We start from the raw sequence: 25,789 nt of genomic DNA, 5'->3' as shown, positions 1-25,789 counted from the left end.
AGTAGCCATTAGACTTAACTAAGAGGGTGCTGGAATAGATTTGACTTAGCTAACTTGTTGGTATATTTGACCTTGTATTTAACTTATGTATCTCAGTTGAACTTGATGATTTCTCTAAGGTTTCTATCATTTTCCCTCATGTGGGCTTTCTTAGGATAAACAATTGTGTCCTTTGCATGGTTATCTCTTCATGATCCTAGTATCATAAATATTATGTTGATGATGACTTCTATGTAATTTCTTAATGATGGAATGATGGATAAGAACATGAAAAATATTTAAATCATTTGGAGTAATTAAAAACATAGAAGACTTTATAAAATTCAACATGGTATCAGAGCTTATGGTTGAAGAAGAATCCTGGAAGATATAAGATCATGATGAAGCCAAGTTTAGAAAGAAACAGCACCGAAGCACTATATAACCCATGCCCTAACAAGGGCATGTCCATGTAATAAAAAATATTGGAAAACTCTATGTATATGAAAAGAGTGCCAAGATTTCAAGCCTCAAAGCTTGTGTGAAAGGATTAAGAAAACCTCAAGACTGAAGTTTCTTTTGTGATTGAAATAAAACCTTTTCTTTTGAATTCCAAGTTTTCATATGGCTAAAAGGATCCACTCTAAGGCTATAATTCATTAAAGGTTGAATCACACTTGAAGAAGGTCAAATTCTCAAACACCTCGCTTCGTTTTCGTAGACCAAAATAAGACTCTGTTACAAAGGACCAAGAGCCTCAAGAAGAAGATGCAGTGGCTTGAGAACTAACTCAAGAAATCCAAAGGTCTGAACACTAATGATAAAGGATGACTTTCCTTGCAAATGACCCTTAGAAAATTACACAGTCGATATAAAATCCAAACTACATTTTTTATGTGTAATCCTTTTATGATTTGTTCAAGGATTCATAAGACCATAAGAGAATTTCGTGTTTGTAAGAATAATTCTTTAGGAAAAGCTCATAATATGTTTTCACTAACATGGTCATAAGGCCGAGAAGCCTCTAGATTTAAAAGACAATGAGTTATATGGCTGTAAAAAAAAAAAGGATAAATTGTTGAAGGTTCTCTTTGGAAGCTTCTGGTGGTAAGAAGAAATTTCTATGTAAAAGGAAAACTTGTTGAAAGGTTGATTTGAAGAAGCCAAGTCCCTTTGATTTCTTAAGTAGTTGAGATGATGTCACTTTTAATCCTTGAGTTAGGCACTCTACTTAAAATAAGGGTTTAGACTTATATCTCAATTTAAAATGTTTGGTGAACCTCATAGTTTTGTTTTGGATGTTACAATTGAAGTGTTGAAGATCCACAGTGATGAATTTGTCATGGAATGCAGAACTCAAGAATTCAGATGAAATTAATAAGAGATATGTATGATCACCCACAATGATTGTTGTCTAAAGTATTCATTGATTTCAATGATCTCTTGTCAATATAGAAGAACTATGTTAGTAAAGAAAAAACATAGGCCAATTTGAAAAAGTATTTGTCAAAGACTTGTATTATGAATTTCTTTGAAGCCATTGTTGTCTAGTATGCCTTCAAGAACATAATTCAATAAATCATTGTGTCAATGTTTCCTTACAAATTGTATGAGGATACTTAAAGAATCTCTTAAGGACAATTATTGATGTGTAACATATAAACCATCTTGATATTCAAGTATGATATGGGGAATCTATGTGAGTGCAAAAAGTAATGACCAAAGTCTGGAATACCATATACTACAATGATATATCTTGCATTGACAAGATGAGTTTGGAACTGTAGTTCGATAAGGCTTGAAGAGAGCTTGGGTAATTACCCAAGAATATAAGGAATGGACCCTTGCAAGAATGTTTCAAATGCTAAGGTTCTATATATATATATATATATATATATATATATATATATATCTATATATATATATAGATAGATAATTTCAAACATTCTTGCAAGGATCCATTCCTTATATGCTTCGGTAGTTACCCAATCTCTCTTCAAGCCTTATCGAGCTATAGTTCCAAACTCATCTTGTCAATGCAAGATATATGTTGTAGTATATGTTATAGTGTGTGTGTGTGTGTGTGCGTATATATATATATATATATATAAAGAGAGAGAGAGAGAGAGAGAGATATTAAAAAATTTAGGGTTCCATAAAATTTTGATTCAAGAGCAAGACACATTGCACTAGTGAAATTTTGGAAGATGCATTGTATATGTTGATATGATAAGCTCACAATGAAGAAGAGGTCGAGTCCTCTTTCAAGGTTGAAAGTGTGCTCAAGAAAGATGAGTGATTTGCATAACTTGATGTGTGTAGGCTACTTGGGTTGAAAGCCTTGAAAGTCAATGTTAGAAAAATTGCTAGTAATGCTCAAGTATACTTTGACAATGGAATATACACATTGCAATGGACTTGTAAAAATCTAGGGTTTGGAATACTAACAGTATTTGAAATGGAAAAGACTAGGATATCTAGGGTTTGAAAACCCTAGGCAACTAAAATGAGCATTGAATAAGAAATATTTAGGCCCTTAGATCAAAAAAGGTCAAGATCACTATGTGATCATGTTATGGAATGACTCTTTATTCTTTGATGTACACATTACAAGTATAATGTTATAAAATGAATATTGCAAAAGTTAGGGTTTGTAATCCCTAATATAATATTTGAAATGTATTAAAGTCCTGAGGTTTGGAAATAAATCCCTAGATAAAAAAAATTAATTAAAAGGAAGAAACCCTAGAAAGAAAGGCATCATGTTGATGATGTGGGAAAGGGTGATAAATTTGCAAGATGGATACAAGAAAGCTAATATTAAGAGGGTGTTAGCATTAGCCTATAATCCTCAAAAGATAAGTACCTTACGTCTCTCTTCTTTGATTATCACTATTTATTGTTATTACTATTAATTAATCTCTTGTCTTTTTATTCTTTAATTGGTCGTAATTGTTCTTCCATGGCCTCCTAGTGAGCATTGTAGGTACATGTTGAAGGATGCCAAGGCATTTGGCAATAGATAGAATAAGTGGAAGAGTGAAGCAAAGCATGTGACAAGAATACTTTCCATGAATCGTGAGTTGTATTGAGAGATATCGTGCTAGATGAAATATGAGCTTAGAGGAAAGTGGTAGACCAACAAGTTTGAAGTGTGGATGCAAAAAATGGCACAATAGAAAAGTACAAAGGGAAAATTAAGAATAGAAGGTTCTCCCAGAAAGAGGGAGAGGATCATGACAAGATTATATCTGAAATTATCAAGTGCACTTCTGTTAGAACTATTGCATTGTAAATTGCACCAGGTGGGTGCACAGATAGTTTCTCTCAATGAAGTAATTGAGGAAGAAAAAGTGTATATGGAACAACCTCAATTTTTTAAGGTACATGACAAGAAGTATTTTGAGGTACATGAGAATAAGTCTCATTATTGAATAAGGATTTGTACAATCACAAGAAGACTAGTTGGGCTCGGTATTTTTAGGTTATTGGATCAAGGATGATCCTATATGAATTATTTTTTATGGAAGGAGAAAGACTTGTGTAATAGTTGTGATAGAAAGAATTAATTTTGTAATAAAGGGAACAATTAGAGAGCCATTTTTTATCTTTAGAATGAGTTGACCTTTGAGTTCAAGATGATGAACTATCACTGATATCGTTAGAATGGGTAGCTGATATGATGGAAGACAAAAGTGGCATGGGAGAAACCAAAATTACTACTGTGTGATATTTCTCAATGTGAGTGGAAGCACACAATTATAATGACAAGGAAGAAGTTTTGGTGATAGACCCAGTAAAAGCAAGTTGATCATTTTATGACCCAATTCATGTTTCTCAATATGGGTTGGCACCAACATGACATAGTTGATCATGGAAAATTCAATTATGATTTGAGATATGTCTCTAGTGGTAAAGTAAAAATGCAGTTTCGGATTGGGTGGAGTGTTAAAGACAAAAAGAGTTTGCAAGGATATCGCTTCAGTTTGGGCTTTGTTATAATTTCTTGAATCGGCAAGAAGTCGATATCTGTTGCACTTAGTATTATGGAGGTAAAATATATTTCACATGGATTGGCAAGTTGAGAAGAAATGTGGATTAAAAGACTACTTGCAGGATCATCTTGATCACATGTAAGTGATGACCATGATGATAGGTAGAAGTAATGAGATCTAGAATCATGACATGGTGCAGAAGGAAGCAATATGGCTTCTGTATTATAGTCAAGCAGATTGTCCCCAGGCTGGAAGATGATAAGAAAAATTGTAAACTACATTTCCCGTGACTCTCCCTATAGGTCATTTGGGAAGCAAGGAGAAGAATATTCTCCTGGTATAGAAAATACCTTGAGGAGTTTGAGGGCAGAGATCATAAGGTTCAAAGAAGACAATGACAAGTTGGTTGAGGCTCAGGAAATACTTGCAAGGGCTCAGGAGAAGCAGGTGGAGGTTAATGCATCAATCCTTTAGAGCTTGTCATAGTTGTAGAAATAGGGACATATGAGAATCATTAAAGAACAGGAAGAAAAAAATAATGGAGCCTATGGTAGCAGGTCTTGGTCCAAATACAGGTTGGATAGAGGGGATACAGTTAGAGGTGGAAGATCACTGGATACACCAGATAAGAGGACTGGTATGTATGGGAATCATTCTATTTCCTCATCTAAGATACATCATCACAATCATCACCGTCATCATCCTTATAAGAGGGGTGAATAATTACCTGAGGAGTTCAAGAAAGTTAATCACCATACATTTGATGGTGAGATGAAGAAGGCAGAAGATGTAGAGGCATGGTTTCTTGGGATGAAGAATGTTGGGCGTGGGATCCCCCAAGGCAAGTTTTGGGGCTTAAAGCCCAAGTTTTGACTAAGTCTATTGTAAAGACTTCGCGATTTATGGGCGCGGAGCGCGAATATGGTAAATACGTCAGAGGGTTGTTTTCCCTCATTTTTGTAATGTAATGTTAGTTTGAGAGATCTACCCATGGTCCGCAGACCATGGGATTGTATAAATAGAGCGAGGCTCTAAGTGTAAATGAGCATGATTCTAAGGATAGAAAGAAAGTGATGAAGTAGTAAGTCGAAGTGTAGAGTTGTGTCTTTGGGTCGTAGAGTAGGAGAAGGCTCTATAGCTGAGTGCGCAGAGGCCTACTAGTCCACAGCTAAGTGCGTGGACCCCTGCAGCTGAGTGCGCAGGACGGGTCGAGTCTGTAACCATTAGAAGCATTAACAAAGAGAAGTTTTCCCATATTTCTATGTATCTTTTCCATTCTTATGTATTACTAGGTATGAATTGCAAGTTTACTGTTTATTTACTACGCGAACTTATATAAATGTGCTGAGTAAGTGAATATAATACAAGGTATCTGTTTATGTGAAGATAACTAATTGGTATAAGAAGATAAGTAAGGTCCACGATGTGACTTGAGGAAATAGTACAGATCGTTGCTCCAGCAGCGCAAAAGCCCCACGGCCACTAGTTAGCGCTGCACGAAGGCAAATATAATAAGGCGTGAAGGCCTCGCAAGTTAGGGAAGTGCATGAAGTAACCTGCGCGAAGGCATTCACAATTGGACCAAATCAACCCCTCATACATCTCCATGGTACGGAAATCGGTTCCAGCACCCCCCCCCCCCATACTACTTCGGGTGAGACCTTAGTCCACGCTCCACAGACTGTTGCTGAAACAGTTAGTAGTACAAGGATTTGTTTGGCTAATTAACTCCAAACCTAGGTTAGGCCCCAACAAGCCAACAAATTGTTCCGTTTTCGGGACCGGAATCTTCATAGAGATGTCCGATGTCGTATAATTGGAATCCAACTAAGAAAGAAATTGAAGGTTGGTTGGACAGGAAAATTCACGAGTTCGTGGTGCAGGAGAACAGGAATCTGTGACTATCAAAAGAAGAGTGGTTAGACTACTACTTGTACACAGAGATCCATGAAATTTTCTTCGCATCTTTCCCTATTGAGCTATACAAGTGGATCACGAAGCTAGCAAATAGCCACGGAAGGTGCATGCTCGACAATCCTATTGTGTGGACCCCAAAGTTGGTGCAAGGATTGGAAGCATTAGAGGATAATATCGTGGGCGTTTTTTATCACTGGCTCGATTGAATTATAGGAGGATTCATTACTGAGTTCGCAGTAGATACTTAGTGAGCTATAGTGAGGCAGAATGACACTTCCTCAAAGGGTCGTGAGGTAAGTACGTTAACTCTTGAACACTTGGATTAAAATGCTACTATGTGAAAAGTGGATTATGTGAATACATTGATGTTTGGGGCTATGCAAAGTGGGAGAATTTACAGAAATTAAGGTAGTGCAGAATTAGAAACTAGCCCCTTGATTTCACCTCCACAAGGGGACAAGGAAGAGCTCGCAAAGGTCTCACCAAGAAGTGTGATCAATTTGATAAGGCAGAGGATTCCATGCATACCACCCCCACCCACACCATCGTCAATTTCACCATCTTCACCCCCATCTTCACACATACCACCTCCACCACCACCGTGAGTCAATGTGACAAGCGCGATAAAGTTGGTGTTCAAGGGAGTAGGAAATGAAGATCTAGACCAATTTTGGTTCATCATAAAAGCTATATGGGAAGCGCAGGGAGTTACAGACGACAATATAAAGAAGGTGACGTTGGTCAGCACTCTACAGGATCATGCACTGACCTGGTATATTAAGCATTCTAATGACAATCCAAATGCAGGGATCACGGATATCCAAATTGCATTGAACAGAGAATTTATCAGGCCGAAGTCAGAGGCGCAATCGATCATGGGTTCAAGGAGATCACAATGATACCTGGCGAGACTCCTTGGGAGTTGGATCAGAGACTAAAGTGCACAATTCATGAAGCTAATATGACTTTGACAGATGGACAACATTGTGAATGATTTGTAGCATCACTAACGTCGCATTTAAGGAATGTGTTTTCACAACAGAGGCTAACAACTCAGGGCGAGGTCTTGGAGATCGCGATGAGGCTGCGTGAAACCCCAATACAGGATCCTAACCTGGGAGTTCAACAGATCCACATGCAGTTGAAAAGATTGTGCCTTGAGATGCAAAGTCTGAAACGGGATAGGACAGCTCGCCCGGAAGTGCGTGACAGGGTATGCTGTGTTAAATGTAAGGGTCAGGGTCATGACAAGGACCACTACCTAATGTTCGCAAATTACCTCACGGGGGGAGGACCAATGCCATTAAGACCAGAGGCACAAGCAGGACCTAGCATGGTGCCTGCATTGTGGTGTGCAATTTGTCAAATATGAGGAAAGCATGCTACATAAAATTTCTATTTGTTGCAGAAGTACATGCAGGATTCACGACAGTTGTTCTGTAATTTCTGTAGATCAGTGGGACATGATGAGTGCACCTGTATAAGTTATGACCTGATGATGTATAGGACTCCCACCTACAGAGTTCAGGCTGAAACGCGGCCCCTTGACCAGAACGCAAGAGTGGTGCGAACCAGATTTTAGGGGCGCAGACAAGGTCGAGGTGTAGGAGGACCTAGAAGAGCTCATGGACTGCTGATATGTTACAATTGCGGGGGGCCAGGACATTATGCCTGTGATTGTACGAATCTGATGAGTCCATCATGCTTGTATTGTACATTGTTTAATCATGAGACGGAGATTGTCCCACACTGATAGCGCGGTTGCGCGACAATGGAGCACTCCAACTTCCCCCGACTCAAAACCTACAAATGATGAGGTCTAAGCCGTGCGAGGAAGACCCTAACGTAAACATTGTGCTCCGAAGCGGAATGACAATAGGCGATGATAAAGGAAAGCAACCTGAAGATAGTACTTGGGTTCACAAGGCTCTGACGAAAGAACCAGAGTTTGATTTGGAGTGTGCTAAGGAAACCTTCATGGAAGCTAGGAAGAGCTTCGCTAGTGCCTCCACTTCAGGAAGCAAAGGCAAATCAGAGCCAGAAATGGACCCATCAATGCTCACAACATTCCTAGAAACATGCATGAAGCTACTATGCAACAGAAAGGCTATAAAGGGATTGCAGGAACTCATAAATAGATGCGTTGGGACTGCGCCAGGAGAACTCCACATAGTTCGGAAGATTGGAAAGCATGCGACAAGGACGGGAAGAGAAATGAGATTGACCGTGTAGATTGGAGAATATGAGATGGACCAAGTGATTCTGGATTTAGGGTCGGATGTGAACGTTCTGCCAAAGTAGACATGGGAGCACATGGGAAGGCCTACGCTACAATGGTCTCCTATCCAACTGCGAATGGTGAACCAACAAAAGGTCCTACCTATGGGAAGATTACAGGAAATCACTGTGGATATTGAAGGAGTAAGCGCGCTGGCAGATTTTGAAGTGATAGAGATTGTTGATGACAGAAATCCCTACCCTGATATATAAGGAATAGATTGGGCCACTGACATGAACAGGGTGATAAATTTGAAGAAGCGCAAGATGATTTTTGAGAAAAAGTCTCTGCGCATAGTCGTACCTTTGGACCCTGCAGATGGATCCCGCTACACGGAGCCAGTGCGCGACTATGAAGGCGACGATAGTCGTACCTTTGGACCCTGCAGAAGGATCCCGCTATACGGAGCCAGTGCGCGACTATGAAAGTGACGATGAATTAGATTTCATCTACAAGATAATTGTGCGAGAGAAATATTGGGTAAATCCCACCACAGATGGACGAATCTCATGGGAGCGTGAAATCTCCTATATGTCAGATTCAGATGAAGAGATAGAGTTATGGCAGAACTAGTTACACGAGGTAACCACACTGAACTGCAAAATGATGACAAGGTCGTTGCGTTGCATATCAACGGAAGTAAGGGATCTGCCTATGTATGATTGGTTAAGCGAGGTAGATTCCTTCCTGAACAAATTTGAAAGAGACGTGTCGGAACAACAACGTTTCGAGGCTTTGAAATGGGTACTACGTGCTATGCCCGCGAGGTGGTCTGGTATGCACCAAGGAAGCTTTGAGGACTAGAATGAATGTAGGAGAATGATGTGCATGCATTCTGCAAAGCCTCAGATGCATCTAACAGACAAGTATGATGGACGAGATGATCTGCGCGCACATCTATCCAGGTGGGTACAAGCATATGGTATACAACCTGCACGGATGCACATGAACTTTGCGTTCAGAAACACAGCCAATAAGTAGGTGTTGGCAAGATGATTGTGCGAATGATCCCTCGAGTTGGGATGATGAAGCTTGGAAAGAATGCACGTGCAGAAGGTTACCCATGCAGAAGCCTTTAACGAAGTGTGCGAAGCACTGAACAGGGTATATAATGCGGAGTAGAGTGATTGGGACCTGCGCAGCCCAACAATTCTATGGGCTTATAAGAAACTGACGGGGCAAATGCCTTCTACGTTGGCCTATGGAGAAACACTATAGCTCCAATAGCGCGCAGTAAGCCTAGTCCACGCATAGCAGCACCAGTAGATATGACTGTTCGTGGAGCCTTGGAAGAAGGTATCGCGCAGCTGAATGAAGTAGAACGCTTGGGACCTGAGGAAGATATCCGACAAGGTGATCTTAGGCTCCAAGAACTTATGAAAGAAAGGGTGTGATTAAGGGAGAAAAGTGCTCTGGTGGAAGCGGAAATCAAGAAGCTTCAGGAAGAAATAACGAAAATTTTCTCAATAAGAAAATCAGGATTATAAAACACGGTGCGCACGATTACAGTGAAAAATTTGGGAACTACCGTCGAGAGTTGATCAGCCTAATGCCTTGGATTTGACCGCATATTACTAAAGGGATCACCAATGGTGGCACGCTGCAAATGGTAAAGTGTGCGACACAACCAGTAACAATAAAAGGTGGCTGTTTTCCAGGAAAAGTGATGGATGACTGGTTGAAACCCTATACAGGTGGCGCGGCCACCTGACTAGCCGTGGGAAGTAGAGTCTTAGGGCTCCCAACAATTGAAAGGAGGCACAAGACTATAAATTATTTTTCCTGAGAGCTGCGCGATGTCGAGGGTGTGTGCAGAAGCAAAGTTTCACAAGGTCTGTGACCACGCAAGGGGGATTGCACTACCGCGCGGGTTGGCTGGAAAGTGACCATTGTAGTCACTATTCACGATGTGATGCTTGACTTGATACCAAATGGAGTGGGCGGCAGGCATTTAAGACGAGATTTATCTGCAAGATTTTGGAAAATTTACCGCCAAGGGAGCAATAATGGACCGTATTTGGGGGGAATGGTCGAATTCAAATTCAAAAATCGCTATAAAATACAAAGGGTTGCCCAAAAAACAACACTTCGTCATTTGCAAATTCAGCTGTCGAGTGCCCCGAGTATTCTGAATCGAGATCTGTTTGTCCTGTGCAGAGTGTTGTTTGACCCCCTGAGTGAGCGATTGAGAGATTTCGGGACGAACAAGATGGCAGCGTCTGAGGAAGCCAGGGAAATCACATAGATGACCACTGAAGAAGCTGCGCAGGCCATGACTATAGAAGATGCCCCTAACAGCACCTGGATTGTGGCGGAAATCCCTAAATCACTGCACACACCGAGACCGAAGAAGGATAAACAACCAATGATTTTGGTGCGTGTGTCCCCCCGAAACCCGCTTCGAACCAGATTAACTATGGAGGGAAAAGGGAAAGTGGTTAACTTGGAAACCGATGAGGAAGAAGAAGACCTTGAGGACCTCATAATCGAAGAAGACAAGGACGAGGGTATGGAGGAAGAAACTGAGGGCGTGGTCCCTCTAACTAAGCCTCCTGCTTATGTTCCTCTACGAAAGGGGAAGGTGAAGGTGCCCAAGGACATCGATGAGAGCAAGAGCTCTCTACAAACTCCGCTCCTCCTGGACGATATCGTCTTTGAAGGAATGCACTTGGGAAGGGTGCCAAGCTTAAAATTCAAAGACTGGAATCTCACTTGGTGACTATGAACCTCATGAAGCCAGAGAAACACACTGTAGCGGGAGTCATAGAGCTGGAGCTACGAAAGTGGTTACGTAGAGTCGAAAAGGCAGGGTTGTTGAACCTGCTCTGGGTGCCGCATTACCATCGCGCCCCAGTGACTATCTTCGTCATCAGGTAGCTGCTCTTCCTAGTGCATGGTGGGTGTTTGTGGATGGAGGAGCCCATCCCCATCATGAACCACCTAATCCACCGAGTTACTCAACTCCCGTGTAAAGGAAAAGACCCCGCAAACATTTCATACAGGAAGAAAAGCACTTTGGCCATCGCAGAGGCCATGAAAAAGAAATACAAGCTGGGAAAGAAGAAGAGGGGCTACACGATCTCCAGTATCAAAAACAAAGCAATCAGAGTGGAAACTCAAATACTAGCACGTAAGGTCATGCGGAAGTGCCATGTGAACGAGGTACCCGCGCCGGTGGTGGCACTTGCTGAACAGTGTGCAAAAGGGGTCCAGTTTAACTGGTCCGAATTCTTGTGCAATGAGTTCCTGGAAAATTGTCGTGAGGCACAGGAACAAGGAAAAACTTTCCACTATGCATGGCTTCTACTGTCCATAGTGCTGGTGGCTGAGGAATTTCTGGAGGACAGCAAGTTCCCCACAATTGCAAGGGATCTCCAGGAGGCTGCGAAGTGCGCTTCAATGTGGACCTCTAAGGATGTGAATAGGATCCACGACAGCAACATATTATGGGTGTTCATGGAGATGAACATCAGAATGAGGATTAACTACAAGTCGCGGTTATCACCCACTGTCTACAACAGCCTGCAAAGTTTTGTAGAATTTAAAGCGGACTTTCATCACATCTACCTCGGGGCATGCAAGGACCCTGCCAAGAAGTGGAACAAACTGTCTTATATAGCAACAGATGATGTGATCTTCAATGTGCTTGAGACGTGGCCGTCGGACTGGCGCACTCTAGACATCTTTGTGCTGGAAAAATCTGCTGTGCAGAAGGAGGAGGAAAAACTACGCATGGCGTAGTTGGCAGAAAAAAGAAGAAAAGAAGCACGAGGCAGGGGATGCTGCGCAGACAACAACAGAACAGAAAAAGGCCACACCAGCAGCAGCACAGAAGGAAGTAGAGAAGGCACGTGAGGGCCAAAAGTCACCTTCGCTTGGGCAGGAGAAAGAGATGGAAATAGAGGAAGACGAGGGCGGTGCGAACCCACAAACAGCGTCAACACTATTGAAGCACCAGTGCCCGAGCGAGCGGACAAGGCTGCACAAGAAGGTAAAAGCATCCAAGTTGTCTATCAACTCAATCACCCTTACTAATGGGGATCTACATGATATAGGCGAGATGGTGCATGACGTCACCACAGAGGCCCTCCAAAACTTCGTGGAGGAGAATCAGATTGTGTTGGGGGCCCTCTAAGCACAAATTCAGGAGTTGTAGGTGCGTGCTCCTCAGGATGGTACCCTCTCGACCAGCCTCACAATAAGAATAGCCACAGCCGAGGAAATGTTGCGCGCTCATAAAACCAACACAATAGTGTTGCCAGAAGGGGCAGTGGTTACAGCAAATGATGTCGATCGGCCTACGATCATTACACTAAAGGGGATATGGATCAACATGGCTGTTCTCCCGCGGGAAACACTTTATATTCTTCAGGATGGGATTACTGTAGAACTGTGGGCTAGGGAGAGTTGCACGTTGCAGGTGATGAGTGAGCAGAAGATCAACATGGAGCAGTTGAGCTTGTAGCATGATGAGGACGTGTCTCAGAACAGGAAAATGGTGCAGGTATTGGACGAAGCCTGCCAGATGGTCCTTGAGTTGCCTATCCCAACAGAAGCACCAATAGAGGCGCGCATCCAAAGATTAGCAACAGGGTGCGTGAGGCGCGAGAAGAAATGGCCAAGGTTCAACTAGAGTTGAACCTTCAGATAGTAGAGCTGTGGTTGAAGGCACAACCTTCAACTCCTCCAGAGGTATGGGAACAGCGCGCCAACGCAATTACATCAGGGTTGGAGGAGATTAGTAGTGCAGTAAAAGACTGCACCAGAATGTTAGAAGAATCATTCGAGGTCCTCAAAAATCTACAGGAGGACCCGAACATACAGCGCTTGGAAACAAAGGTGAGTGAGCTATAGCAGTAGTATGAAGGCGAAAGTGCAAATGTAACAGGCGAAAGTGCAGAAAGAAAAAGTAGACGCAGCACGACACAAAGAAGAAGTTTTGAAGGTGCGTGTTCAGCCTTGGATCGATGAGCCTTGTGTTGGGGGCCTGTTGGGCATGGGATCCCCCTAAGGCAAGTTTTGGGGCTTAAAGCCCAAGTTTTGACTAAGTTTTGTAATGTAATGTCGGTTTGAGAGATCTACCCATGGTCCGCGAACCATGGGATTGTATAAATAGAGTGAGGTTCTAAGTGTAATTAAGCATGAGTCTAAGGAAAGAAATAAAGTGATTAAGCAGTGATTCGAAGTGTAGAGTTGTGTCTTTGGGTTGTAGAGTAGGAGAAGGCTCTACAGCTAAGTGCGCAGAGGCCTAGTAGTTTGTAGCTGAGTGCACGAAACCCTGCAGCTGAGTGCGCAGGGCAGGTCGAGTCTATAATTGTTGGAAGCATTAATAAAGAGAAGTTTTACCATATTTCTGTGTATCTTTCCCTGTTTTATGTATTACTAGGTATGAAATGAAAGTTTATTGTTTATTTAATACACGAACTTATATAAATGTGTTGAGTAAGTGAATATAATACAAGGTATTTGTTTATGCGAAGATAACTAATTGGTATAAGAAGATAAGTAAGATCCACGGTGTGACTTGAGGAAATAGTACAGATCATTGCTCTAGCAGCGTGAAAGCCCCATGATGATTAGTTAGGGCTACGCAAAAGAAAATATAACAAGGCGTGAAGGCCTCATAGGTTAGGTAAGTGTGCAAAGTAACCTGCGCGAAGGTATTCACAGTTAGACCAAATCAACCCCTTAGACATCTCAACGGTGCGGAAACTTGGTTCCAGCACCCCCCATACTACTTTGGGTGAGACCGCAGTCTGCGCTCTGTGGACTATTGCCGAAAGGGCCAGTAGTACAGGAATTTTTTTGGCTGATTAACTCCAAACCTGGGTCAAGCCCCAACAAGCCAACAAAGAAATTCTTTTGATTGCACAACTATTTAGAGAACATGAAAGCCAAGATAGCCACCTTTAGTCTCAAATTTGGTGGGAAGATATCAATAATGTCAAGGGAATTCTAGAAGATGAGTTGATTTGGGATGAGTTTGAGAGACTCTTCAAGAAGAATTACTTGTTGGAGAGTTACTATGATGACAGAGATAAGGAATTTTATGAGTTGTAGATGGGTTCTATGACAGATGCTAAGTACACTAGTAGGTTCCTAGAGTTTGAGGTGTGTTTCTTATCTCAAGGATGAGAAGGCTAAGATCCAGAGATTCATCAGTGGGCTACTAGCAGAATAAAGAGACCTAATTGAGTTTGACGAGCCTATATCATTGGAGGAAGCTATTAAGAAGCTCAAGCATGGTTATGAGCAGTAAAAGTGCAAAGTTGAGCCTAAAAGTGAGAAAGTTAAAGGGAAGTGGCCACCGAAGTGGGGAAGACCTCAAGATGCAGCTGAGAAAGAAAATATGGTTCCTTACAAGATGTTCAACACGGTTGAGAAGGGGCATGGGTTGCAGCCTAGACCAAAGTAGCCTAGCTTTATGTCCAAATTAATTACATAAATAATAGTAATAATAGAAATAGTTTTTGTACCTAGTAATTGATTGTCTTCTTGTAAGGAAATTACTTTAATTGTTTGCTTAAGGATACTTTAATTAGTCTTGATTCACTTTCTCTTAAAATTTGTTGTTACATGTGCAGTTTCATGGCAACAAAAAAACTTGATATATTTTAAGGGAGAAAAGAATATCCTTTGTGATATTCCAAATTTTCTCAACTGATCTCCAAGAGAAAATTTCATTTTTATAAATGATCCTTTCTTCACCTCATTCTCGGACTTTTGATACTACTCCTTATTTTTATTTTTAATCATGCTATTACTTGCTTCTTGCACGTGTATTTTTGGGGTTTTTTTATCTTCATTTCTTCTTGCCTTTGAGCTACATCTCTTCTCTTTTGAATTCTTCATTGGGAAAATATCGTCTTCTAAATTTTATACAATCCATTTTTTGCATCTAGTTCATTTCTTACTGAACCAATATTAGCTTCTAATATTTCACACTATAGGTCTCTTTCCTTCAATCGACTTCTCATAACCTCCTTTATGCCCCTTTATTCTTCAAGTTGCTTGCTCAGGATGGTAATTTCCTCCTTGAATTCATGTTCTCTTTGATCACATATCTATAACAATTTCTTATCGTCTCTTTTCTCATTCCTCAATCTTTCTATTTCAGTCAAGGCTATGTCTGTCTTGGCTTGTTCTTCAGCTAAATTTTCTTCAAGGTAATTAGGTCCATTGACACTAGAAGGGACCTCATTTGACTGAATGATTTCCTTTTGGCAGGGCTTTTTCTTCTTCCTCTTTCTCTTCTCTTTTTTGCAATAACCATCACATACTAGCTTCCATGCACATATGCAAGAAAAACAATCACTCTCTAATGCCATGTATTTGTTCTCTTGTTGTTTCCATCACCTTCATCTATTGTTACTCTTGTTATTCCTTTTCCATCACCTTCATTTCTTGCTTCTCTTTTTTTTCTTTGTTCAACTTTCTCGGTGCTTGATTCTCCTTCATATCCCATACCAATTTTGATGAGAGGGGGTCTTTGATATTGATTTAGCTTATGAATAGCCTTTTCTAAATCATTTCTTGGTGTTTGATTCTGAAAAATTGAGTAAAATCTTAGCGAGATAAGTTGAAAATACGAGTTGAAAAAATGTTAAATCATCCCTTATAGTTAGCATCATCATCTTTAATCCTATTGCTTCTTATAAATTTGATTTTGGTTGTACATTTTTGTTTTGAGGCCCATTTTAGACCTCAAAATTTCTCTAATTGGTTGCAATCCATCACACCATGTCTCATTCAAAAGCAACATTGTAGACGAAATAAAAGTTGTCCACATTAGTATAAATGCTCAATAGAAGAGATGAAGCAATAAATGCAAGTACAACCTTAGATGAAATAAGAAAGGAAAGGAGTCATCAAGGAGATGGAAGATGTAAGGAAAGAACATGACTCGAAGGAATAAACAAGTCAAGAATCAAGAAGAATCATAGTAGAAGATAACATACAAAGGAAGAAGGAACATTTTCATGGAATTGGTCATCATTTGGTTGTTTTTACTATAGTAGGGCATAATGAGATGGTGTTAAAGCACTTGTTATGTTGGAAATTTTTCAAGTTATCAAGATAAAACAAGCATTTATGGTAGAATTGGTTCATCTCAAGATTGAAGAGTGAAGCTACTATCTTTCTCTCATCGCACACAAATAATCAACATCTTGTTGCATCTCGAGAACTTGGAGCTTATGAATACCTCAAAATCAACCCATTATGGCATGGTGACAATGGGAGTTGAACCCGTGATATTTTAATTGATTGGATCGTCAATGCATTCCTTTTTAATAGAAGTGTTGCACAAATTCCTACTATAAGGAAAATAGGTTCAAAGTCAAAGCTTGAAATTAAATTGGAATGACTTGATGTGATTCTCTACCATTAAAGGTATGAATTATATTTCCTTTAAAGAGTCGGCTTATTAAAAAGATGGATATGAAAACTTCAAATTTGAAGGAATTCATGTAGATGATGGTTTAGATTTGTATCCTAATCAGAGACAAAACAACAATGAATATTTTGAACTATACTTTAATGGCCCTCTCTCATTTAATGCAAATAGTAATCTAGAAAAAGACAACAAACTAAAAGGTCATTGAGGTGATAATTGGAAAATCTCTTAGTCCTCAAGAAATAAAACCTCCTACTACTAGAATTTTAACAAAACAGAAATAAGTGTTATATCTTACATTTTAACTACTATTCCATTTAACTATTATATATTATGCTATTATATCTCTTGGAAGCTCGAAGGATGTAATAGCATAATGGCCTTTACTATTTGTACTTTGCTAACATACCTAAGAGATCAATACCAATTAATGAATCCATAATCTCCTATTATAATATTGAGGTTTGCAAGGTCAAGATTCAAAGTGAAGTAGATCTGTTTTTGTAAGAAAATGATGGGTTGTCATATAAAATTGAAAACTAAATTCATGTTGGCATCAATAAGGTAGATTCCAAAGATAAATTTGAAGCCCATTAAAAGCAAGTATCAGAATTTGTGAGCTACCAAGATATCAAAATACTCTCATACCTAGAACATTGTCGTTTATTAATTGATGATATTGTAGGCAAAGCTCAAGTTGATGTTTATGGAAAAGTGCAACAAATTTGATCTAGTAAGGTTCATTATAAGGAATAATGCTAATGAGGCCTTAACTAACAGTTGTCAAAAGGATGTTCCAAAGTAATTAAATCTCTCACAAGGGTTTCCACATATATCTAGTTTTCTCATGTGGTGTTTGATTTATCAGTGCATTATTTATTTTAAGTCATAAATTGCTTTAAAATGTATAATTTTCCCTTAAATTGATTCATCCCCCTCCTAGTATAATCATAATTCCAATATATACCTTATTCTATAAGAACAATTTTTTCAACATGTACATAGACTAATACAAAGCACCTAACTTTTTCCACAAGTCCTTCAATGAACTTTTTCATAAAACATTCAACAATACTAAATCTTAGAAACACTACCACATCGTGCTCTTTTCCAATTAATCCAAATTGGTCTATCTTCTATCAATATACCCATCATTGCAATACATGGACCCAAAACCCTAGGTAATAGGGTTAAACCCCTTTGACCCCCTCGTTGCACCATCACAATGTATCATATGTGGGGCTATTCATGAAAATAATATAACACAAACTTAATAACAAATATTTTTCAAAACCACAAATTGATCATACCATGTTTTGAAGGACTTAAAAGCAGAGATCTCAACGAACTTAGAACCAGCATCTTTTACTCACATTATCACTCTATCTCATGAAAAAAGACAGATTTATGAAACTTTTATTTTGGCCCCTCTATCTTGTCGATCTTGCTAGCTTTGACGAGGGGATTGGCCTTGGCCAGAGCATCGCGTCCACGTGTCTTATGGTCGTAGGAGCACCCATGTTCCTCGGGATGTCGGTGGAGACCGCAAAAGGTGTTTTCGCAGCGACACCTGAAACCAGCTAACCCAACACGTTTTCTGCAACTAAAGCATCGCATAGGTTTTGGCTTACACTCCCCGCCATCACTACTCTGACCACCACCAATTTCCACCTTCCTTGTCTGCTCAGATTCTATGGCGGCCGTTGGAGTTGCTGTTGCTTTCAGTTGGAGAAGATGCTCTTTATAACACTTGGAGCACATTCTCTCCGTTGCGGAGCTTCCGAAAAAGCCACACCCTTTAACGCACAGCTGTGCCTCTGATTCATTATAACCTAATTCTGAAGACATCTTCACTCAAATTCTTCAACTCTCCTCTCTTATCTCTAATGATCGGCCTCTGCGCACGCGTTACTTTTATTACACGACTGCCTCTATGGAGGGATGTGATAACCTCTTCCCCTCTGAAACGCAGTCAATAAATATATATATATAGAGTGTATCTAACGCTACGTAACAATTCAGCCGACTTGAATAATTTTCTTGTAAATTTCAAAGGATTTAAATAAAGGTAAATACCATTTATAAAGTCCTTACTCATCACTTCACTTTCGAGACATGTGGCCATGCACCATAATTCAGGATAACTCTCACTCTGACCAGTTACCAATTATCTTAAATTAAAAATAATAATATTATATAAATTTTTAAGGGATTTAAACAAAGGAAAATGCCAATTTTAGAATTTTTACTTAGCATTGAGAATATGCAGCCAACTTCGAGTTTAAATTCTAACCGTTAAAGACCAAATCCCTTGATTGAAAAAAGACTTTTTAAACCAAAAGAAAACAGAATTAAATAAAAAGTTATTTTATTATAAATTAAAAAATGGAGTAGATTAAAATATTATGGAATAATATTATTTTAAAAACCAAATTTACTATAGTGTAAAGTTGTGGGTTTCTATTTCTATCCATCAAATCTATTTTTTTTGTTGACAATAAAGTATTATAGGAAATTCATTTAGTCATTAAACGACCAAACCCACGAGAGTCTATGAGGTTCTTCACTTTCTATTTCAATAGTCCCTTAGATAGGTTTTACTTTCCACTACTATTAAGTGCAGATAGAAAGAGCCTAATTTCTTGTATTTATTTTGAATTTTCCTGTAAGATTAATACAGAGCTCTAAAGTATGTAAAGATAATACTTATGACAATGGGTTCAAACTCATAGCTAAAATATTATAGCTAAAATAGAGGTTTAAATAAATGAAAGAGAAATTTAGTAAGAGAAATTTAGTGTTATTAAAGTAAAAAAATGAATGATTTGTTATGAATATGAGTATGGAATAAGAAAAATAATAAATAATTGAATTATAACAATTAATAATGGTGAATAATTATGAAAGGCCATGTGCCAAAAAATATGAGCATTATAAAAGGCACTTAATATTTATATAAGGCACATTATTATATTAATATATAAATATTATTTATCTTATGATGAATATTCGAAAGAGAGAAAAAGTGATGAATGGAGGGTCGTAGGGTTTTCATGCAAGGAAGCGGGTGGGTGTAGGGGCAGGAAGGCCTGCAGGTGGAGGCCTCGGGGCCTGGACAAGGATAGGGGCGCGTACGGGAGGCAGACGGATGGATGCAGCTCGGAAAAGGACGTCAGAGCAGGGAACGAGGTAGGAGACAGGTGGAAGAGGATGGCAGCTGAGCTCAGCCCCAAAACAACAAAACAATTCCATGTGCGGCTTAAGGAAATGGACCTGGGAACCAAAACGGGGTTAATCAGCAAGGTTAGCAGCACTGCCGCTCTCAGCCCGCAACACGCTAACGGTGGAAGCTCGAATAGGGGCGATTTTTACGCCCAGCAGTTACCAAGGTGTAGCCAGCAATTACCAAGGAGCAACTGACAAGAGGATGGTCAACCCAAACGACACCGTTGATCTGGAACCCGAACCTGGCGACATCCTATCAGTCTAGGGTTTGGACGTCATAGACCAGAACATCGAATAGTATATTCGTCCAGCTGGAAGACATGGAAAGGAAACTCAAAGTTTCGACTGGGAACAGAAGGGAACCCTAGGGTGTTTGGAGGACACCCTGGGTCTGTCGTTTCTAAACAGTTAGAAAGAATTCCCCTTCATCCAGGAGACGCAGACTCAGGAAGAATTGGCAGTAGTAGCATCCAAAAACCTACAAGTAAATCAAGCAAACCCCCATCCTCTTAGCCTATTCTTTTCCGGAGGGTTAGAAGACGTTGTGATAAGCTGTGGTATTAGAAGCATTAAAGGAAATAACCCAAGTCTGGAGCCGGGAGCGGCATAAGGAAGAAATGCAAAGCCGCGTTGGAGTCTAGATCAAGCTGTGAAACCCCAAAATCCCCTCAGCCACAGACAGGAAAAACAACAAATTCCGGCCTCAGGGTCTGGTTTTGCGGGGATTCTGAATCTATCAGATGGGGTTGAGGAAGAGGGGAAGACAGTGGAGGGGGGACTGAAGCAAGGGGAGGAAGCAAAACTCAGAGGGGCAGAGGAAAGAAGTGAAGACGGACAAGTAGAAGGCAGACCAATAGAAGGAAGAGGGCTCACCCAGGAAGAAAGGAGAACAAGAACACTCCAAGTAGAAACAACAGATGTGGAAGCGACCACTCAGGGTAGGGAGGAAGGGACACGGCAGAGGCAGGTGGGGGAGAAGAGGAAAAAGCCCAAAATAATTAAGAGAAAAGAATCAGTTGCAAACCTGATTCTGGGAATGAATGTGTCAATAGACGAAGCCATGGAAGTCGCGGATCTGATGCTGGTTGGAAGGGCAAGAGGGAAAAAGCACTCAGCTAACTTCATTCAGGAGTGGGCTTCCCATCACTGGAAGGAAGCCCCGGACTCAGCCTTTCAAGTCTCAACACTCGCAAAGGGATGGTTTATGGTTAAATTTGTGAAAAAAGAAGCAGTGGACTAGGTATTGGGAAGAAATTGGGCATTTGGGAGGAACCCGATCCTATTTAAACGATGGAACCCTTTGTTTGATGCCCAGATGGAACAAGTTGATGAGCTACCAGTTTGGGTCTGCTTACCAGGGCTCCTGTCGTTTCTCTGGGTTGAATCAGTCTTCAGGTCTATCGGGAATCACCTAGGGAAATACATGGAAGCTGACATGTCCTTTTTACAAACCAGAGACTTGGGGATGGCTCACATCTTGGTAAGCCTCACCCCTCGAGTAGGATTGGCAGAAGAAATCCAGTTGCAATACAAAGAGTTCAAATATCTACAACAACTCGACTATGAGCACTTGCCATTTCGATGCCATAGGTGTCACATCTATGGACACTTGGCAAAAGAATGCCCGATGGCTCTCAGACATCGAGGAAAGAAAAAGAAGGCTGAGACAGGGGGATCAGCAGTGGAAATTCAAAAAAACAACCCCCCAAAAGGAAACAAGGAGGAAGAGTCGATGGACATAGACGGTCCCCGGAAGGATTCAGACGGAAAGACAGAAGAGCAGCAGAAGCCCATCCAGGAGCACCAGTCACCCAACCAGCTCGAAGGGAATGCAAAGATCCAGGATTCTCTAGCTGACATCGAAGAAAGCCACTCAATCGACAAAGAGGGTATGGGTCTAGCCTTAAACCCACCTTCTGTTACTCCTGTAATTCCTTAAATATAGCTAAATCTGTGCCTGGTCCCTCTAGGAAACAAAACATTGTTGCTCCTATTCTAAGCTCAAATAATATGCAAGTTGAGAGTATAATCACCTCCATTCCAAATATAGATCTGAATCGTGAATATGCCTTAACCAATGTTGCCCTTTAGAGAGAAGAAACCCTCACTGCATCCAATCCTTATAACCTCAGGCCACGAGAGAGAAAACCTCCCCCATGGGGAGTGTTGGAGGCAGTGGGAGGAATCGACATGCAATCATCCCAATTAGGAGACCGAAAGGTAAGAGGGAGAAAAACAAGCCTATCTAAGGCTCAACTAAGAGCCAAGCTAGACATTGCAGATGGCAAGCAAATGTCCATTTCTGGGGAACTTAGAGTAGCAAAACCCCCTCCAGAGGTCAATCAATGATCATTCTCTCCTAGAATTGCAGAGGTTTAGCCAGCAACCCTAAAAAGTTGGCCTTAAAAGAAGTAATCCGGACCTACAATCCAGATATACTCTTCCTTCAAGAAACTCTGGGAGCAGGCGAAAAAGTCTCAAAAACGTTGTCAAAAATTCTGCCAGGTTGGATCATCTAGGTCTTGGACGTCAAATGCCATTTTGGGGGCCTAGCCATGGAATTTAAGCAAGAGAAATTTAAAGCCCTAAATTCCTGGGGGATGGACTAGGTAATGGGGATGGAGGTTTACTCCCAAGAACTCTGCACCACTCTATTGATAGTAAACATTTATGGGCCCTGCCAGGGAAGAGCCCTCTTCTGGAAGACCCTCCTCTCCAAATCCTTACTGAACAACCCGAACCTGGTCATCAGGGGAGACTTAAACTTCTCCATAGGCTCCTCCGAAACCTGGGGCCCCTCGGCCAAAGAAGACCAGCTATCAGATTTTTTCACCAATCTATTCAGAGACAACAAATTGTTGGACATTAACTTGCTGAAGGTAAGACCTACCTGGAGAAATAGGAGAATAGGGGATGGCCGTGTTGCAAAAAGATTGGACTGTTTCCTCCTCCAGGAGGAAGTAACAGCAAAGATCCCAGCCTTTTGTTAGTGGGTGGGTGAAGGGGGAATCTCAGACCATATGCCAGTCTTTCTAGAATTATCCAAGCCCCCCAAAAAACTGGCAGCCCCCTTCAAATTCAATCCTGCCTGGCTTCAAGAGGACTCTTTCAACTCCCTCTTTAAGTCCACTTGGAGACCTGCAAGGGCCAGAGACTTCGATGATAAAGATTTCCTCTTCATGGAGAATCTGAAGCACCTTAAAAAAGCCACGGTGAATTGGGCCAAGGAAAAGAAACTGAAAGAAGATGAAGACCTCATCCAAATAGGAAGGAATCTCCAATGGCTTGAAAGCCCTGAAGCCGATGGCTATGAAACTCATGAGAAAAGGGAAAGAATCATGCAACATGAATCCCAAAGGAATAAAATCCTCTTAGCAAGAGAAGAACAATGGTGAATGAAAAGCAGAGCCATTTGGCTAAGGGCAGGGGATGAAAACACCAAATTCTTTCAAAACTATGCCAGAGGAAGGAAGAACACGAACACCATCTGGCACCTAAAAGAAGAAGGAGGAAGAGAGGCCTGATCCTTCGAGGACCTATCCCAGATGGGCACAAGACATTTTCAAAACCTATTCTCATCCCCGGGCAGAATTTCCTTGGCGTAAGTAATCCAAATAGCCCAGGCTTTTCCTCATTATGTGGAAGAAGAGGACTCGCTCAAACTAATGGGAGAAGTCACCAGGGGGGATGTGGAAGGAATCATAAAAGCAATGTGAAAGGATAAAATCCCAGGCCCAAACAGATCGACAGTGGAGCTATTCCAACACTTCTTTGTGAAATTAGGGCAAGATCTTACCGAAGTTGTTGAAGAATCTAGAAGAAAAGGGGTAATCTATCTGCCCTTCAACTCAGCCTTCATAGCCCTCATTCCGAAAAAATAAGACCCTTCCTCTTTCGAGGACTTCCGACCGATCTCCCTATGTAACTGTATCTATAAAATCATAGCAAATGTGATAGCCCTCCGGGTTAAACCAATATTATCCAGGCACATGTCAAAAGAACAGTTTGACTTTCTGAATGAGAGGTAGATCCATGAAGCTATTGGAGTAGCCCAGGAAACCATTCACAGTATCATCCAGAAAAAAATCAAAGGAGCAGTAGTGAAAATAGACCTATCCAAAGCCCTTGACAGGGTCAGTTGGATGTACATTTGAATGCTCCTCACGCACCTGGGGTTTCAAATTGACTTCATAAACTAGGTAATGGGATGTTTAACCAGTGTAAGCTTTACAGTCCTCATCAACGAAGCAGCCTCCTCATTTTTTCAAAGTCAGAGAGGATTACGACAAGGATGCCCCCTCTCTCCCCTCCTCTTCCTTCTGGCAGCAGAAGGCCTCAGCCAGCTGCTCCTTGATGCCTGAAGGAAAGGAAATATCCAAGGGCTGGAAGTGGCAGTCAACCTAAAAATAACCCACCTCCTATTCGTGGATGACATCCTACTATTCACTAATGGAAGAAGGTCTGAAACTCAGGAATTAAAAAGGATACTAAATCTCTTCTTAAAGGCAACAGGCTTACAAGTTAACAAAGATAAATCACAACTATTTTTGGAAGGTTTCAATAGGCATGAAGTAAACCAAATCAAAGAGGACTTGCCCTTCGAAGACATGAGGCTTCAATATTGCTTCAAAAACCTTGGGTTCTTCCTAAAGCCTTGTTCATATAGGAAGTTGGATTGGCACTGGCTTATTACAAAAATCGAATCAAGAATCACCCATTGGAGTTTCAAATGGCTATCTAGAGCTGGTAGACTGACCCTGATTAAAGTAGTCTTTCTAGCTATACCTATTTATTAGGCTGCATTAACCTGGGTCCCGAAAGGAATTTTGGAAAAAATCAAAAGAGTTTGCAGCAAACTCTTATGGGCAGGCTCAAAGGAAGACTCGGTTCTCCCATGGGTGGCCTGGGAAAAGGTGGAAAATACAAAGGCTTGGGGTGTATGGGGAATAAAATATTTAACTGCCTTCGGACCATTGCTGGCAGCAAAGTTGCAATGGAGGCTTATCAAAATGAAGAACCTCTGGACTATGGTGGTCAAAAGAAAATATATTGATCCAATGTTGTTGGAAGATTGGATCAGAAACCCAACTAAAAAGAAAGGCAGTGCCTCTGTGGTGTGGAAAGCAACATTATATGGCTTTAAGATTATTAAACAAGGCCTATCTTTGCAAGTAGGAAATGGAGAACATGTCCGAATAGGGAAGGATCCCTGGGTAGGATGCAACGAAGATTTCATCCTATCCCCGGGCCTCATCAACCATCTCAATACAAGAGGCATTCATAATCTTAGTCAGATTGAGAACCATGGCCACTCCTCCATCTGGGGTCAAGCCTGGCTTACAGGATCAGACCTAAACCTCAACCATCAATGGAGAGGGGAATGGATCACCTTCACCACAGAGTTGTCTCGATCAAATGTCTGACTAAGAGATAGACCAGATTAATTAGTTTGGGCTCATGTAGACTCAGGAAAATACTCCCCAAAACAAGGATACAAGTACCTAATGACGAAGAAAGGCTGGGGAAATCAGGATTGGTGGGTAACCTCAATCTGGAAACTACAATGCCCGGAAAAAGCCTGAATGTTCTTCTGGTGCATCCTAAAGGAGAAGGTGCCAACCTGGGACATCCTTCAGAAAAGATATAAGTCAGGTCCAGGGAGATGCGCCCTATGCAAAATTGCCTCTGAATCAATTTATCACCTCTTTATAGATTGTTCCTTCTCCAAAGCAGTCTGGCAAGCTGTCGGGGAATTGATCCACAAAAGAGTCTCATGGAATGGGCGGACGATCGCTGAAGCCTGGAAATCTTGGTGGCACCAACACCCTGAAGAAAATCTAAGGAACCTTCCCCTAATCATCTCTTGGGGGTTATGGCTCGCAAGGAATAAAAGTATCTTTCAAGATCAAACCCCCTCAGTGGAGAGCACAGCTGTCGGAAGTGCATCTATCTTCACAAGCATTCCTGAGCCCGCTCATGAGGATTTACCCCGCCCGGTCA

At 41.0% G+C, this 25,789-nt stretch overlaps 1 protein-coding gene across 1 annotated transcript; it reads right to left on the bottom strand.

Annotated features, from left to right (window-relative positions):
* Positions 1-17,868: 17,868 nt before the first annotated feature.
* LOC149178884 (zinc finger A20 and AN1 domain-containing stress-associated protein 1-like) lies at positions 17,869-18,551 on the bottom strand. Its single transcript, XM_089420470.1, has one exon. It carries the CDS (start codon positions 18,410-18,412, stop codon positions 17,981-17,983), a length of 432 nt encoding a protein of 143 aa, XP_089276596.1. The 5' UTR covers positions 18,413-18,551; the 3' UTR covers positions 17,869-17,980.
* Between the last annotated feature and the right edge of the window lie 7,238 nt (positions 18,552-25,789).

The sequence above is a fragment of the Pinus tabuliformis genome, chromosome 4_1 (genome assembly GCF_031772625.1).
Source record: "Pinus tabuliformis cultivar Carrire ecotype Pingquan chromosome 4_1, CPIR1, whole genome shotgun sequence".
NCBI classification, from domain to species: Eukaryota; Viridiplantae; Streptophyta; class Pinopsida; order Pinales; family Pinaceae; genus Pinus; species Pinus tabuliformis.
This window is presented reverse-complemented; position numbering and strand designations above follow the sequence as displayed.

What these genes read in the sequence shown, in the direction of transcription:
- LOC149178884 (XM_089420470.1), bottom strand. Translation starts at nt 18,412, where the DNA reads ATGTCTTCAGAATTAGGTTATAATGAATCAGAGGCACAGCTGTGCGTT.